The sequence below is a fragment of the Myotis yumanensis genome, unplaced genomic scaffold (genome assembly GCF_028538775.1).
Source record: "Myotis yumanensis isolate MYYU_CA2020_CCGP unplaced genomic scaffold, mMyoYum1.0.hap1 SCAF_2, whole genome shotgun sequence".
NCBI lineage: Eukaryota > Metazoa > Chordata > Mammalia > Chiroptera > Vespertilionidae > Myotis > Myotis yumanensis.
In genome coordinates this window covers 162,160,914-162,178,940 of record NW_027223753.1, presented here as the reverse complement: position 1 = coordinate 162,178,940, position 18,027 = coordinate 162,160,914, and the positions used below count along the sequence as shown (strand labels likewise).

At 48.2% G+C, this 18,027-nt stretch overlaps 1 protein-coding gene across 1 annotated transcript in view; it reads left to right on the top strand.

Moving 5' to 3' along the window:
* SLC12A8 (solute carrier family 12 member 8) overlaps positions 1-18,027 on the top strand; it is a 142,445-nt gene that overhangs the window by 106,264 nt on the left and 18,154 nt on the right. Inside the window, exons 8-9 of the mRNA XM_070403583.1 lie at positions 5,367-5,513; positions 14,793-15,438. Of these exons, the coding sequence (XP_070259684.1) occupies positions 5,367-5,513; positions 14,793-15,438 (793 nt within the window). The remainder of the gene's footprint in view (positions 1-5,366; positions 5,514-14,792; positions 15,439-18,027) is intronic.

The window sequence follows — 18,027 nt, the reverse complement described above, 5'->3', positions numbered from 1 at the left end:
CTAACAATCCTGAGTCCCTTGTGGTTGCAGCGCGGCTCTATGGTAATCTATGCAAAGCATAATACCTGGTGCGGGCAGGTGCCTATGGATGTTTGCCTCCCCTCCGCGCCCCTCACGGGAGACCCTAATAGATAAAACACATTGGGAGGGGGCATATTTTTTTGATATGAGTCACCCATCCTATATAATAAAAGGGTAATATGCAGATTGACCCTAATGGCAGAACGACCGGAACAACCGGTTGCAATGACACGCACTGACCACCAGGGGGCATATACTCAACGCAGGAGCTACCCCCTGGTGGTCAGTGTGTTCTCACAGGGGGAGCTCCTCTCAGCCACAAGCTGGGCTGACTGCTGTGAGTGCAGCGCTAAGGATGTTGGACTGTGGCTTAGGCCCACTCCCCATGGGGAACAGTCCTAAGCTGTCAGTCAGACATCCCCCGAGGGCTCCTGGTCTGCCAGAGCAATGTCTGACTGCCAGCTTAGGCCCAACCCCCTGGGAAACTGGCCTAAGCCAGCAGGTGGACATCCCCTGAGAGGTCCCAGACTATGAGAGGGCACAGGCCGGGCTGAGGGACCCCCCTGAATGCATGAATTTTCATGCCCCAGGCCTCTAGTATTTAACTAAATAGGACAAGCTAAAAAGTCAATCCCAATATTATTCACTGATACAAAAAGGAATTGTATCAAGAGCAGGTGTTAGTAAGGGTAGAGTTAAATAGATTAAATGATTGTTTCAGAATAAAGTTGTATACAGTCCAGGAAAAGACCCCGTTTTCTACACATCAAAAAGACCAAGTCCTTTAGGGGCCCTGGGGTTTGCTAACTAGCAAAATAGAGCAGACTAAGTAACAAAAGTACCCCCACCAACTTATTTATTAAAAATGGGGTATCCCACAGAGTAAACTCGAATCATTCTTGGCGGAGACAGGCATGGTTTCGCGTGTTCACAGTTGTACCTGCCAGCTGCTCAGCCTCCACCACCCAGCCAGCCCACTGTCCTCCCTCTCCATCGCGGACATGGCGCTGCCTCTCAGGAAGGAAGCTGACTTTGTTTCCTAGGGAAATGGCTATCAAGTGGGAGAAAAACGTGACTCAAGGTTGAGATGTTGGTCAATTCATTGAGTGAGGACAGTACTAGAGAACTCGGGTCTATGGAAATAGGATGTGAGAGAAAACTAGGGATCTATGGACACATCATGGTATTAATAGATTGGGGCCCGACTGGTGTGGCTCAGTGGTTGAGCTTCGACCTATGAACCAGGAAGTCAAGGTTTAATTCCCGGTTGGGGCACATGCCCTGGTTGCGATCCTTGGTGTGGGGTGTGCAGGAAGCAGCTGATCCATGATTCTCTCTCATCACTGATGTTTCTATCTCTCTCTCCTCTCCTTTCCTCTCTGAAATCAATAAAAATATTTTAAAAAAAGATTGGGAGTGTAAGGGTTTCAGCATATACTCCTCTATAATGTCAAGGGGCCACAGGAATGAGATGAGGCAGAATGAGCACCTTGCAAATGACTGCAGATCCAGTCCTTCAAGAGAAGGAGGCAGTCCGTGGACTGGTGGGGTCTCCTAATGACTACGGCTCAAGTGGGAGCTGAGGCCAAATACCGAGAACAGAGAGATAGAGTTAGTGATTTTCTCCAGGAGTTACTGTAAAAAGAAGTGAGGGTAGTTCACACACCAGGTAGGATTTTGGGACGATAGAGAGGTTTTTGTGCTGGCTCAGACAGGTGTCTGACAGAAAGGCACCTGCTCAAATAAAGTCTCACCCCCACCTCCACTGCACAGTTAGCAGGTTTACAGTCCTGTGTGAATAGAGACAGTGATGCGACCCTGCCAGGGCTGGGGGCAAAGCTGTGTGGGTTACTGTTGTACCTATAAGTCTTGCCCTGTGCCCAGCACTGCACCAGGTATATACTATTAATGTGTCCTCGGCAAATGTCCCCACAGGGACGGATGGGTGACAGACAGAAAGGAAGGGACCGGATTCAGGTAGGAAAAAGATGAAATGGAATTTTTATGCTTTACCCAGACATCAGGACCAACATTTCATTTATTTTTCAGAAAACTGGCTGGATAGTAGTTTTATGTAAAAGACTGGCGAGTGAATGGACCATTATAAGCACAATGGACAGACTGGACATAAACAAGTCACTATACCTAGACAGTCCCTGCCTGGCCGCAGCCTGAGGGCGCTGCAGGGGTCCCAGGGGGTGTCTGTGGGAAAGCTGCCCACAGCTGGAGGTCACTGTGTCATGGCCTCTGGTGCCGGAGCCTGATCAAGTTCCTGAGGTCAGTCCCAGACCCAGGAGGACACCACACTAGAAGGGCAGTCTCATTTCCATGCTGAGTAAATGGACAGGCTTTGTATGAAAAAATATTTTAAGCATAAATATGTATAACCTTTTGGGTAAGAAGCAGTGAAGTTTCCGCACTGGTCTGGAGAGTTCTGTGAGGGGAGGCTGAGAGGGCACAGTGTCCTGCCCAGCGGTTCTCACCTGGCTGCACGTTAGCGTCACCTGGGCTGCTTTTGAAAAGCCAGTGATGTCTGTGCCCCACCCCATGCTAATCAAAGCACAATCTCTGGGGTGATTCTCATGTACGGCCAGAGTGGAGAACTACCGAGTTAGATTCTCAAAAAGCTTTTGATAAAATTTTATCCCACAATCTATGTATTTGTAAAATGGGATGCATTTGGGAGCAAAGACAGAAACAAAGGTTATAGACGAATGATTGCATCTCGGAGTGGATCGGGGATTGATAACGGGACCAGTTTATCTAACGATTGTATAAGAGATCCAGGGCACGAACCGCGGTGAAGTTGTGACGCTTCATGAATTCAGCTGGTACTTGCTGGGCCCTGTTTGCTAGACTGTCAGGGGCGGTGAGGAGGGGGCCAGCTGCCTGAGACACAGATCTATCTCTGAGGAGCTTACGGTGCACTAGCAAGGTCAGCCGTGAGCGTATTTAACTATGCCGTGGGGCTACAATAAACTATTCCAGGGTAGAAAATAACAAAATGCCATCAGCGTGCACACAGAAAATGTGATGGGAACATTAGATGACATTAATTCCTTCTAGTAATAAAATGGTAAGTGAAGGGTGGTGGATGGGACAGAAAGAAACTCATGACATTGAAGAAACAGGCGAGATTCACTGGGGATAAGATGAGGTGAAGCATTTAGGAAAAAGTAATCCACTGAATTAGGGACAAGATAGGCTCTGCAGTAGGCCTTCGTCATGTTCATCAAACCTCTGGCCTCCCTCACCATTTGGGGGTTATTTCACCTGTGTTATGTGTGGTCTGAAAGGGAGTGAGCCCCATTTAATATTACAGAATCCCAATGACCAGACTCTCTTTTGTCTGTCTCTTTGTGGTCCTGGTAGGACATGTAACCTAGGTTAGGCCCATCGGATGCTTCAAATGTAACAAATGAAGCAAATATAAAGGAACGGTGAGAATTCATCCACAGGGTAGCCGGGTGCTGGTAGCATCCTGGTCAAATGTTCTTGTTCAAGAGCCTGGGTGTGCCCAGCCATGGGTCTTGCCCTTTTCCAAGCCTGATCTTTCAGCCTCCAGATGATTTGTGAACCTCCAGTGTCCTACAAGTATGTTCTTAAAAGTTATTTCCCATCAAGAATCATGGCCGATTCAGGTTTCTGGAAAGAGGTATATGAGGGTCTGGTGTTCTGCGTAGTTTGATTGACATTGATGTGGTGCATTGTAAGCAAGAAAGTAAAACAATGGGGTCAGGTGCGTCTTCATGGAGAAAGGATAAGTGGCAAAACTGAAAATGAAATCCAACCCATCTTCATCGTTGGGCAAATGAACACTTGGAATGCACAGTTCTGGTGACTGTACTGGAAGTGAAGTAGAATGGAGAAGGGAGCCTCAAGTAATCCAGAAAACAGAGAGCCTTCCCCGTGTGTCCAGCTCAGGAGGTGAGGCGGGCTCAGGACAGACAGCCTGTGACACAGCTGCATGGCCAGCAGCCGCATCTTTTACAGGTTGACACCAGGCAGAACAACTATGCTCTCTCTCATTCTGTCTGCTGTGCCTCGTGGGCCATACGAGTCATGGATCTCATTCATTCATTCATTCATTCATTCACTCATTCAGCATTTATAGTTCTGTGTTGACACCTAGTTACTAAGGTAAACATGACAGGAAGCCTGTAGAAATGAAGCCAGTAGAGGAGACAGTGTGCTAGGTGTCCTCAGTCTCACGCTGAGGTGCTGCAGGGTCCGGGGAGCAACCACTGTTGTGGGGGTTGGGGATGGCTGCACAGAGGAGGGGAGGTTTGTGCCGAGCTTGAAACACAGTTGGCAGTTTAACAGACAATGAGTAAAGGTGTGGATGGAGGTTCCAGCAGGCAGGCCCATCATGCTGACAAAGACTGAGTGTTTGGGCTACAGGGTTAGGGAGGTCACAGACCAGGAAGGGCCTCAGGGCGGGGGTAGCCATTGATATTTTTGCAGCAGGGGCATGAATATCAGGTTTGAGTAGAGGGGTGACTCTAGCAAAGGCTTGGGGATGATTCAGTGTGGGCACTGCTTAGAGGCAGGAGGCCAATTGGCATTGCTGTTGGCCAGTGGTTCTCAAAGTGGAGTCCCCAGATCCTCAGCATCAACCTTACCTGGAACTTGTTGGAAATCCAAATTCTTGGGTCCTACCTGGAGAGTATTATGCTAAGCGAAATAAGCCAGTCAGAGAAAGACAAATATCACATGAAGTCACTCATATGTGGAATCTAATGAACAAAATAAACTGTTGAACAAAATAGATCCAGAGACATAAAAGCATGGAATGGACTGTGGAATCTCAGAGGGAAGCCGGGGGTGGGTGGGAAGAGATCAACCAAATAACTTGTATGCATATTTGCATAACTCATGGACACAGGGTGGTGAAGGCCTGGGGTAGGGGTGGAGGGGGGCAATAAAGGGTCAATGGGAGAAAAAGGGGGGACATATGTAATACTTTCAACAGTAAAGATTTTTTAAAAAAACTATCACAAACAGACAAAAAACTACAAATTCTTGGGTCCTACCCCAGACCTATTGAGCAGAAACTCTGAGGTGGTACCCAGAAATCTGTTTTCACAAACCCACAAACCCTGCAGGAGAGTCGGTGCACACTCAATTTGGGAACCTCTGTGTGGTCTAGACAAGATGTGATGGTGGCCCAAATGGAAATGGTAGCAGTGCGAATGAAGTGGGGTGGGCTGACAATGGAAATATGTCCAAGAGGTTGAACTAGAAGACTTATGAGAAGATGGGGTACAGGTGGGTGGGTACCAGGGGAGCAGAAAGGGACAGAAGCAGAGTCTGGCCTTGGGTAATGGAACTGCTTCCTCATATAGGTGTCCCTGGTGGGCTTCCTGTTCCTTTTGGGCTTATACATCTCATCTCTGGCCTCCTGTATGGGGGGCCTCTACGGAGCCCCCCGGATCCTGCAGTGCATTGCCCGGGAGAAAGTGATTCCCGCATTGGCCTGTCTAGGGCAAGAGGTGAGTAAACTTTTTCTTGACAAATGTCCATTTTGCCATGCACGTGATTCTTGGTAAATAAATTGCTTGACGCTTCTTGATTAGAGCCACGGGTCAAGTTCTCCTAGGTGGGGAGAAACAGGAATGCAGAGGTCATCTCTCGCACCCCCATCCTCTGGCTCCCTTAGGCTGGGGCCAGCCAGACAAAGCATCTGTCCGTGTCACAGTCACCCAGGGCGGCTAGCACTGGGATCGCTAACTGTCACAGAAACGTCTTGGATCCTGCACAGAGGGACAGGGAGTGCCACACCCTTTAATTCAGGGTCCTCCGAGTTTAGCATGGAAGAAAGAATCTCTTGGTGAGGAGGGATGTTGGTCCTGTGACTTTAACTCTGCCCTCGAGTTCACCTTCCCTTTACTTCCGGCCTCTGGGCTCCCTCCTAATTCTCATGGCCCAAACCTTAACTGATCCAGTATAGCTTGGTTGGGCCACAGAATGATCAAATGAGACATTTCTAAAATGGAGGGGATGACGAGAGAGACATAAACAGAGAGAACCCCACTTCTCAGTAATGTGGTTTGCAAGCTGTAGTTCATTTCTGTCTTGTTGGAGCACCAGACAGGCCCTCCCCAACCCCTTTCCCATCCCGAGCCTCCCTTTGTGGTCCTGGTAGGGCATGTAGCCTAGGCTAGGCCCAGCAGATGGGTTAGGGCCACCTGGTTGCAAGTCCTTAGTTATTCCCTTTACCTTCCTCCACTTCTTATGCATCAGTCAAGGTAGGCTGGGTAGAAGTAATGACTATCATCTCTATACCTTCCAGGTGGTATATGCTTCTGATTTTATTTCAATTTTACTTATTTTATTAGGCAATAGATACTCACAGGGTTCAAAACTAAAAGTGATATAAAGGTATACACTGAGAATTTTTTTTCCTATCATGAATCTTTTTTTCTTTTCTGCCCCAACCGCACCCGTGCCTTATCTATAGCTGTTTTATTAGTTTTTTTAATGAATCTTTCTCTCCCCTATTTTTATGCAAGGATAGAGTTTGATACAAGTTGTTATATGCCTTGCTTTTCTTCATTTAATATAGCTTAGAAGTCTGTCTTTGCATATGGATGTAGAGAGAATGTTCTCATTCTTTTGTTTTATCATGTGGATATACTATAGTTTGCTTCCAGTAAACAGAGCTACAAAGAATAATCTCTGTGTGTGCATGCATGTGTGTGTATAGTTTTGTATATGTGTCAATGTGTCTATAGCAGGGGTCCTCAAACTTTTTAAACAGGGGGCCAGTTCACTGTCCCTCAGACCGTTGGAGGGCCGGACTATAGTTTTAAAAAAACTGTGAACAAATTCCTATGCACACTGCACATATCTTATTTTGAAGTAAAAAAACAAAACGGGAACAAATACAATATTTGTATTTGCATGTGGCCCGCGGGCCGTAGTTTGAGGACCCCTGGTCTATAGGATACATTTGTGTGAGTGGGTTTGCTGGGTCCAAGGGTAAATGTGTTTTTCATTTTAATAGGTATTGCCAAAACTCCTCCCATGGGATTGCTATTATTTTGTACTTCTAACAGCGATATATGAGAGTTTAGTTTCCCCACAGCCAGCACCACTGTTAGACTTGGGCCAAAGACCCTGCTTTATAGGACTGTGTTCTGGTCTTTAGGGTAAGAAGTTCATGAGGCCAAGGGTCCAGGTACTGTACTGCCTGCCTTGGAATTGCCTGCCCATATGTCCCCCAGCCCACATCCAGGCTCATGGGCTGTGAGCTGGAGGCTGTGCATGACCCCCCTCCAGTTAGGAACTCTGAGGAGTGTGGGAATTCTAAACCAACCTTCCCCATTGTCCTGAAGGTGTGTTTGTCAAGGAAAGGCTAGGACAAATGTGACCTAACAGTTTGATAGCTTGGTTTATAATTATAAATATTTAGACATACGGTGTGTGGACTGCCATTTGCACTCTTGCACCAGGCATCACAGTTATCAGCAATGAACCTGTCCACAGTTCATTGTCACATGTGAATTTTTGCCAGTTGAGTAGTGAGAAATGGCATCTTAGGACACTTGTTTGTATTATTCTTATTATGAATGAGGTTGAACATCTTTTCATCAAAGAGTCATATATATATATATATATATATATATATATATATATATTTTCAGTGATTGTTGCTCTTTTTCTTTCTAATTGCTAGAAGCTTGTTCTCTGTTAAGAAGATTAATTTTTACATTACAGATATTTTCTCTAATTTGTCGTTTTTCAAAGCTTCTTTACATATAATTAAATTTTATTGGCACTTTTTTTATGGTGAAGAGAGTAAATGTTTTAAAAATTTTGAGATTTATACAATATACAGAAAAGGTCATAAACCCAATACGAACAGTTTAAGACTAACTACGACGTGAACATCTCTGTAGCCTCCACCCAAGAACACTGCCAGCCTCCAGACACCCACCCTCCACACCCCGCCCTGGTCCGAGCCCTGAACCTCTCTCTGGGGAAGCTATTGCCCTGCCTTCTGTGATAATAATATTCTTTACTTTCTTTGTAGTTTTGCCCAGAAGTTTTTCTGGAAAGTGCCAAATACTAAATATTTTAGATTTTTCAGGCCCTGCGATCTCTGTCACAACTCAATTTTGTCATTGTAGCTCAAAAGTTAGCACAGATAACACCAATGGGGAGAGGCTGTATGTATTTCAATAAAACTTCATTGATGGGACACTGAAATATGAATTTCATGCATCACAAAATATTACTCTTCTTTTGATCTCCTCCCTCCCTCAGATGTTTAAAACTCTAAAACCATTCTTAGCTCTTGGGCATGCATAAACAGATGGGGGCCAGATCTGGCCCAGGGGTCATAGTTTGCCAGCTCCTGGTTTACTCCATACACATCACCAAACAAAATAATTTAATTTTATCTGTTTTTTAACTTTATATTAATGTGGCATGCTTCTTTCACTCCACATTATGTTTTTGACATTCATCCACTTTTTGGCTCGTCATTAGCAGTTTGTTTATTTTCATCCCTATATAGCATTTCCTCAGTTGCTACCGTTTATCCGTTCTGCTATTGATGGACATTGAGGTCATGTCAGTTGGGACCATTACAGACAGGGAGTGAACATCCTTGTACTGGCACAGGCACACAGGCGGAGGCCTTCCAGACCACACGCTCGTTAGCGCAATGGCCAAGCTGGAAGGCGTGTGTGCTTTCCCTCACGAGAGAACACCAACGTCTTCTTCCAAGAGAGTTGTCCATGAGTAGCATTCCCGCCTCTCTGTGTTCCTGCCATTATCAGACAAACCTTAATTGATTCAGTTTCTCTGTGTTCTTGATATTATCAGACAATTTTTGCCAATCTGGTGGGTATTTAATGGTATCTCACTATGGTTTTAATTTGCATTTTCCTGATTACATAATGAGATTGGGCATCTTCAAAATGTTTAATGGGCATTCTTTCACTTTTTTTTTTTTTTTCTTACTGGGTTGTCTGTCTCTTTCTAATTATTTTGTGAGGATAGTTTTGGAGTATTCTGACTGACCCTTTGTCAGTTACATGAGGTGGGCAAAAATAGGTTTACAGTTATGGGTCTGCAAAACAGTTTATTCTTGCATAATTATTTATTAACCAGAGGTCTGGTGCACGAAATTCGTGCACAGGGAAGGGGGGGAGGGGGGGAGTGTCCCTCAGCCCGGCCTGCACCCTCTCACAATCTGGGACCCCCCAGGGATCAGGCCTAAACCGGCAGTTGGACATCCTTCTAGCAATCCAGGACCGCTGGCTCCTAACTGCTCGCCTGCCCGCCTACCTGCCTGATCTCCGCTAACCACTCGCCTGCCGGCCTGATTGCCCCTAAAAATGCTGCCTGCCTGTCTAATCACTCCTAACTCCTCTGCCCACCTGCCTGATTGCCCCTAACTGCTCGCTTGTCTGCCTGATTGCCCCTAACCACCTCTGCCTCAGCCTCCGCCACGGCGGCTTCATCCGGAAGGATGTCTGGAAGGTCGTTCGGCTGTCTGGTCTAGTTAGCATATTATGCTTTTATTATTATAGATTCCCACCCAGAGGAAGACTCAATATAATAGAGATGATTATTCTCCAAAAATTAATCTTATCAATTCAATATAATTTAAAAATCATTCCAGAGTTTCTTCATAAAAATTGATGGAGTAATTGTAAAATTTATATAAAATGAAAAGGTCCAAAAAGAGTCAAACCAGTTTTTGTTTTTTTAAAAATATATTTTATTGTTTTTTTACAGAGAGGAAGGGAGAGGGACAGAGAGTTAGAAACATCGATGAGAGAGAGACATCGATCAGCTGCCTCCTGCACACCCCCTACTGGGGATATGCCCGCAACCAAGGTACATGCCCTTGACTGGAATCGAACCTGGGACCCTTCAGTCCGCAGGCCGACGATCTATCCACTGAGCCGAACTGGCCAGGGCCCAAACCAGTTTTAAAGAAGAAAAACAAAGTGGAGGTGACTTGACCTACAATATAGCATGGCCTATTATACAACCACAGTATTTAAATGTGCTATTAGTACACAGGTAGATAAACAGACCAACTAAATGGAGCAGAAAGCTCCCAAACAGACCTGTGTTAATAAGGAAACTTGAGAATATATGTATCTTGTATATATATCTCAAAATATACAGGGTGTGGCAAAAGTAGGTTTACAGTTGTGAGTATGCAGAATAGAGTTTAGTCCAGTATTATTATTTATTAATTACTAGAGGCCTGGTGCACGAAATTTGTGCATGGGTGTGGCCCCTAGGCCTGCTCAGTGATTGAAGCGTGAGCGTCTGGCGTGGAAGGGCCCTGACCTCTGGGCCCTGGGCAGCACCTGGGCTCCAGGGCCCCCACGTGCTCCCCTCCACCTGAATCATGGTGCCTGAGTCCCCATGTGGAGATGCCGTGAGCACAGCCATATGCTGCAGGCCAGGGCACAGTGTGGGCCTCTGGGCCACCCAGTGGCACCACATGGAAGCCGGAGGGCAGCATGCTCTCTCCCAGCCAGCTTCGCAGACCGGCTCCTGAGTGAACCCATGGGGAGCCCGACCAGCCCCTGTGGTCCTGGCAGCTGTGGCCTGGCTCACCCGGAAGAGGCCGCACGGGTGCAGCTCGGGCTCCTCACGGGTACCTGGCACCTGAATGCAGAGACTTCCCAAGCGGATGAGCCTTGGCGTCCTGGGGGAGGGTAGCAGGGGGAATGAGAGTGAGCTCGACGGACACCCTGCATTCTCATTGCACCTCCGTCCCTGTCATCTCTGCCCCCAGGTTGCCACCGAGAGGTCACAGCCCCCCTCCTGGGCGCCGCAGGAGGTTGGTCGCCACCACCCACCCCCAGTTCCCTGTCCCAGTCTGTGGCCCGGCCCCGATCAGCGCTGTCTGCAGGGTGATTGGTGGGGCGATGGGGCCCCCACTCGCACCTGCCTTGGTCTGGCGTCGCCCACTCCCCTGCTCCATCCCGCTGTGGTCCCGCTCTCATCGGGGCCCATCAGGGCCGGCAGCGCCTCCACTGCTGCCTGCTGCCAGTGCCGCGTCACTGACACCCTGCCATGTTCCATGCCACTCCTTGGTGATCAGCGCACGTCATAGGGAGCAGTCGAACTCCTGGTCAAAGTCCTGGTCGAGGGGACAATTTGCATATTAGGCTTTTATTATATAGGACTAGAGGCCCGGTGCATGAAATTCATGCACTGGGGGATGGGGTTCCCTCAGCCAAGCCTGCCCCTCAGTCTGGGAGCCCTCGTGGATGTCCTACTGATGGCCACAGTCTGGCAGCAGAGGCTCGGTGCAGCCGTCCCTGTGTGTGTGTGTGTCTGCTGGAGGCCTGCCCCCAGTCCCGCCACATAGGCTCCGAGCAGTTGCCGGGTGTGTGTGTCCACTGGTGGTCTGCTCCCAACCACATTGGAAGCTCAGAGTGGGCGCTGTGTGTCTGTGTGTGTGTCTCTGTGTGTGTGTGTGTGTGTGTGTGTGTGTGTGCGTGTGCGCGTCTGCTGGAGGCCTACCACCAGCCACACCCTGAAGGCTTCAAGCAGGCACCCCTCTCTGTTGATCACTCAGGCTCCTGGCCTCCACTGCATGTTGTACTCTCCCCTGAGCTGTGGCCAGGGTGGAGCGCCCTTCCCTACTGTGGGATCCCCAGGGCTACCTAGGGAAAGGCACACAGGGGGGCTGGCTGCAGGCCGCCCTTTCCTGCTCCGTGATTGCTGCTGCATCCCACGGGCAGGTGCACACAGGGACTGCCTGCAGACCGCCCTTTCCTGCTCCGTGATCGCTGCTGCGATCCCACAGGCAGGTGCACACAGGGACTGCCTGCAGACCGCCCTTTCCTGCTCCGTGATCGCTGCTGCGATCCCATAGGCAGGTGCACACAGGGGCTGGCTGCAGGCCGCCTTTTCCTGCTCCATGATCGGGGCTGCGATCCCACGGGCAGGTGCACACAGGGGCTGGCTGCAGGCCGCCCTTTCATGCTCCGTGATCGCTGCTGCGATCCCACAGGCAGGTGCACACAGGGGCTGGCTGCAGGCCGCCTTTTCCTGCTCCATGATCGGGGCTGCGATCCCACAGGCAGGTGCACACAGGGGCTGGCTGCAGGCCGCCCTTTCATGCTCTTGATCGTGGCTGCGATCCCACGGGCAGGTGCACACAGGGGCTGGCTGCAGACCGCCCTTTCCTGCTCCATGATCGGGGCTGCGATCCCACGGGCAGGTGCACACAGGGGCTGGCTGCAGGCCGCCCTTTCCTGCTCCATGATCGGGGCTGCGATCCCACGGGCAGGTGCACACAGGGGCTGGCTGCAGGCCGCCCTTTCCTGCTCCATGATCGCTGCTGCGATCCCATGGGCAGGTACACACAGGGGCTGGCTGCAGGCCGCCCTTTCCTGCTCCGTGACCGCGGCTGTGACCCCACGGGCAGGTGCACACAGGGGAATGCGGGTCCAGGGCAATCCGCCAGACCCGGTCTGCCAGCGGGTTGGGGGCGTGAGTGAGGGCGATCGCCCCCTCCCCCCACCCTCTCCCCGCTCTCACAGGTTGGGGGCGTGACTGCAGGCGGACGCGCCAGCCTGGGTCTGCCCGCGGGAATGCGGGTCCCTGGCAACCCGCCAGCCCCAGTCTGCCAGGGAGCGGGTTGGGGGCCTCTGCCTCCCCAGCCTTGGTCTGCTGGCAGCAGCGGGTCTGGGGGGCGTGACTGTGGGCGGAAGCCGAAGCCGCCAGGCCAGCCCCGGTCTGCTGGTGGGAGAGCTGTTTGGGGTCTTGGCCAGTAGGGGACAGCTGCGGTCACGCCCCGCCAGCCCTGGGTTGGGTCGCCCGCCATCCAGGTCACAGATAGCAGGCCTGGATGGCGAAGGGGCAGGCACGATGGCGCTGCCCCATCCTGCCGGCAATATGCAAATTAGCCGCCATCTTGGTTGGCGGTTAACCGCCATCTTTGCTGACAGCTAATTTGCATATTGCCGGTGATTAGCCAATGGGAAGGGTACCGGTCGTACGCCAATTACCATGTTTCTCTTTTATTAGTGTAGATTATTGTATTATTTGTAGTACAACTACTTTTTCCAACTTCTGTATGTTTTACAAATATCTTTCCCTATTCCATGGCTTGCTTTATGGTGACTTTTGGTGAACAGAAGTTTGTCTATTTTGTCTCTTTACAACCCATGTTATCAAAGTCCTGACCTGGGCCACTAGTCTGTCCGTCAGCACACCTAAGACTCTCCTTTTAAGTTTTTTTTTTTAGTTTCTGATGATTTAGTTTATTCTTAGTAGTTTTATTGTTAGAATATGCTAAGCAATTGTAGGTGTACCAAAAAATAATTCTTAAAAACAATAAAAGTATATTTTTACTCTTCTTCCTTTTTTTTTTTTTTTTAGAATTTTACTCTAAAGTACCAGGGAAGGTATTTCAGGTCAACAGAAGCTCTGTCCTCAGAGACTCAGGCTGATGATGACCTTGCCATCCTCATCCTGTGACTTCCAAGGTCACTATCTATCCCAGCCCTCAATAAGGGGAACACACCTGGAGGAACCCATGGGAGGTTTCCAGGTGGGAACCAGAAGTGAATTATATGCCTGCCCTTCACATTCCAGAGTGCTATCAGTAAAGGAGGGGAGAGCAGTGGTTAGATCCTGTGTAAATCCTGAGGGTAAATATTTATAATATTTGTTGATGCAGAATGAGAAAATGAGAAGAGGCATCAAGAATTTTCCTTGACTGAGCAACTGGAAGGATGGAATTGCCATTTGCTGAGATAAAGACTGCAGAAGGAGTAGATTTGAGCGTCAGGAGATTGGGGGGGACAACAATTTGATTTTGGACATATTAGGTTTGAAATCCTGTTAGGAATCAACTGGAAATGTTGAGTAGACAGTTGAATATTTAAGTCTGGATTTAGGGGAACATTTTAGGCTAGAGATTCAGATTTGGGAGTTGAGAGCATAAAGCTGGTATTTAAAGCCACGAGCCCCGTTGGGATGACCTAGGAAGGGAGTGTAGAGAGACAAGAGAAGGGGTCTGAGGACGGAGCCTGGGCTGCTGTGGAGGAGCTGCAGTGGAGACAGAAGGAGCGGTCAGTGAGGAGGGAGATGAATCAAGAGAAGTGAGATGAAGAGAGTCTTTCAAAGACCAGAGAGTGACCAGCTGGGTCTAATGTAGTTCTTAGGTCAAGGAAGATGAGGACTGCGAACTAACTATTGTTTTTGGCCCAAGAACGATGTCTGTTTCTGTGATGAATGTCTCCTGCGGAGTAACAGATTATATGGAGTTAGCACATATTTTCCACTCCTGTCCTGAAGGTCACCCTACCCACCTCCATTAATAACAGATGTGTTGGCCCCAGCTGCCAATGATTCTGCTGTGTCTTCTAGGGTCTGCCACTCCCCTGGAGTCATTTTCTCCGCTGTCGTCTGGAAACAATCAACTTTCCATCTCTTTGATTTCCAAAGTTGGTGTTAGAACCCAATGAAAGATAGAAGGAGAAACACTTGGGAAGTCCAAGTTCTAAACTAATGCCCCAATTAATAGTTACTAATACAACTAATACCCATGCTGTGTTAGGAGCCTACTGTGTGTCAGTGCCATGTCAAGCATTGTAGCTGCATTAGCTCTGACCCCACAGTAATTCCATGGGTTGGATGTTATCCCAAGCTTGTAGATGAACACACCAAGGGTTACATGGGAGAAGTGGCTGAGCCCTCATAAGCTGTGTTTCTATCCGATAATGGGATTTTCTTCTGAAATTTCATAGTCCTGCATGTTATTTTTGTTTTTGCAGAAAGGGCCAAATAAAACCCCCATAGCTGCCATCTGCCTGACCAGCTTGGTGACCATGGCCTTTGTCCTTGTGGGTCAGGTGAATGTTCTGGCTCCCATTGTCACCATTAACTTCATGCTGACATACATCGCGGTGGATTACTCTTACTTCTCCCTGTCCATGGTTCCCGGAAGCCACCCCCAGGTGCCTGAGCCAGTGCACAGGCAGGACATGGAAGCTCTCCTCTGCTCCGAGCACCTGCTGTTGGAAAAGGCTCCCGGGTATGGCTCCAAGGGCGCTGCCCGAAGCCTCTCTGAGGGCACTCTGCTAGAATTCACCAAAGACATGGATCAGCTCCTGCAGCTATCCAGGAAGCTTGAGAGCAGCCAGACCAGGCCAGGAGAGAGCAACAGGATCCCAGAGCATCTGAGGGGGAAATGCAAGAAGGCCACCAAGCAAACCCTGCAAGATAGCTTCCTCTTGGACCTCAAGTCGCCAACCTCCTTCCCCACAGAAGGCCCTGACAGCTTGCCCACTGCCGTCTGGGCGGAGCAGGAGTTCTGCTGGAACAAGCAGGGTGCCAGGAGGGAAAGGGCTCAGCCTGCGGGAGCGCGTGGAGAACAACTTGTCCCTGAGCTGAGTAACCAGCCAAGGCCAAGTGGAGAAGGTGAGCGCCTTGAAATCATCCTGGGGCCTCCTAATTTGGGGTGACTACTGGTTGCCTCACCTACCCGGTTAGCATAACCCTCTTTAGCCAGCTCACTTTAAAGTCTTTGTGAATTGTATTTTATATTTATTTTAAAAGTTATCTTCAAGTATCAGCTGAATTTGTAATTCTACTCTGTTGATTTTAGACAGAAATTTCTACCTACTCCTATATGTGGGAGCCATGGCTAGTAATTGAATATCATTTTTATTTTACTCAAAAATTAGCTGAAGTATAAGGCCAACGTGAATGAAACCGATTTCTTTTTCCAAGAGCAGTGGAAATGTGTTATGACAAACTGCCTGGCAAAAACTCAGTATGTTTTGTCTGTGGAAGATAAATATCCCCAAACGGGCAAGAGGGGATGGGGAAGGTGGCGAAAGGAGCACAGCTTTTCTTTGCTTTCTCAAATTGGCAAATACAGAGACCCCGAGAGAGACTCTCAAGGAGAGGCTTACAGAGCCTGAGGAATTCTGAGAGGGAATGTATACGTTTTGAGTCTTCCGGATTTTAGGTGCCTGACAAGTGTTATTGCATGTAAGAACAGATACTAGCATTTCCCATTTCACCAAGGAAGACCCTGAGGCCCTGTGAGTCACAGAGGAGTCTCAGCGCTGATACTTTGCGCAGCTGGACGTGGCACCCGGGTGTGCCTGGATTTGAAGCCGAGTACTTCCCTTCCCATTGCCCTGCCCCTGAGATCTGTATAGCCCGATAGCCCGGCGGGCAGAGAGGAGCAAACCCCCGGGACATAGAAGGACATGTCTAAGAATAAACGCTTTACATTCTCCCACACACCTACTTTCTCTTCCTTACCTCCTCATCGGTGTGAGGTAGGAACGTTATTAAAATTTTAGAAATCATATAGTTTAATAAGCCAAGTGGAGTTAAAAGTCATATAACAAAACATAGTTTCCTCTCTTCTGTGTCCCCTTTATCCTTCTCCATCCCCTGGTCTCACCCCCGGAAAATCCCACTTTCAAGCAAAAAGGTGCTTCTTCTGTTAACCTTAATGTTGCTAAATAATATATTTGTATTGCTAGTTTTAGAAAATCCTCATGGGAGGATATGTTTTTTATTGATTTGAGAGAAAGAGAGAGAGAGAAACATCCATCGGTTGCCTCCTGTATGCGCCCCAACTGGGGATTGAACCCACAACCTAGGTATTCCCTGACTGGGAATCAAACCCACCACCTTTTTGGTGTACAGGATGTTGTTCAACCAATTAGGCCACCTGGCCAGGGCTATTACTACTTCCTGCTATGTCAGTTTCAGATATCATCTTTTGACTTCCCGTTATGGTAAATGAAGATTTAACTCATGTATACCCCTCTGATGTCTCATTCAATGTCCCTGTGTAATTACATCACTGTTTTGATTAGCTTAATATCTAGTATTCATATTATCATAATTAAGTAAATATTGCTTACCTCTGAGCCATATACCCTACTATGATTACATGTCCTTTTTTGTCCAACATTTTCTGTTTCCTGGAGTTAATAATTGCATTTTTAAAATTTGCTTTTTTGGGGGCTCATCAATTATTCTCTAAATGCTCTGACAGATAGGTCAAATGCCTCTCCATGTTGTTTTCCAAATGCTCGAATTCTTCAGAAATCTGTCATATCCATCTGTTTTCTCCTCTGGCCCACGGCTGCTCTACTGTTCTGCTTGGACTGACTGACTGTTCCACTCTAGGCTGCTGTCCTAGGCCTGCTGCAGGCTGCTGTCTTGGATCCAGGGTAGAAGAGATTTCTTCGATACAATATTATAGTAGACTTTTGCTGTTGTTGTTTTTTTGTTGTTTGTTGTTGTTGTTTTTTTTTTTTTTTTTTTTTTGCCTCCCTAACACTGAGTGACCTCCCTATGTTTGAAGAATTTCCAATGTTATGAGTCTTGGTGGGAGGCAAAGCAAGCCTTTCACACTCAAAACAAAATGTCAGATGTCAGTTTTCCAACCTCTCCTGCAGCCAGAGTTCAGGCACAAGACCCAAACTCTGCTAACCGCATAAGCCCTCCTTATAATGGGAACTGGAAATCCAAAGAAATGGGGACTTTGAGGAACTCTCTGGAAGCAGATGGTAGCTGCAGGAGGCCTACAGTCCTGCTTCCAGCATCCAGGGCTTTCAGGGTCCATGGGCAGGCAGGCTGCTCTGTCTAGACCTTGGGGCCTGCAGCAGTGATGGCTCCATTGGGCTGCTCTGACATGTAATTGTGAGTGTTGTCCCTGGCTGCATAGCCCTGAGCTTGATTCGGTAGCCCTCCCAGCTATTCCCAGAGGAAGGCTGGGAAATGTCTTTTTGGCTGGTCATATTGCTGCTTCACATGACATTGTGTAGTTATTTTCCTAAGGAAGAAGAGGAGATTGGGTGGCAACATTCGGGCTATGCCACAATTGTCCTGGTTTCAATTTCCAAGAGCTCTTGGGTGTAACCTAATTCGTCCTTGTCCCTTAAAAAAAAATGAGCATCACTTTATTCTTGTTTCATGGGTAAAAATGGTTTATCTTATCTTTCTGGTAATAGTACTTATTCTCCCTTTAAAGTCTTT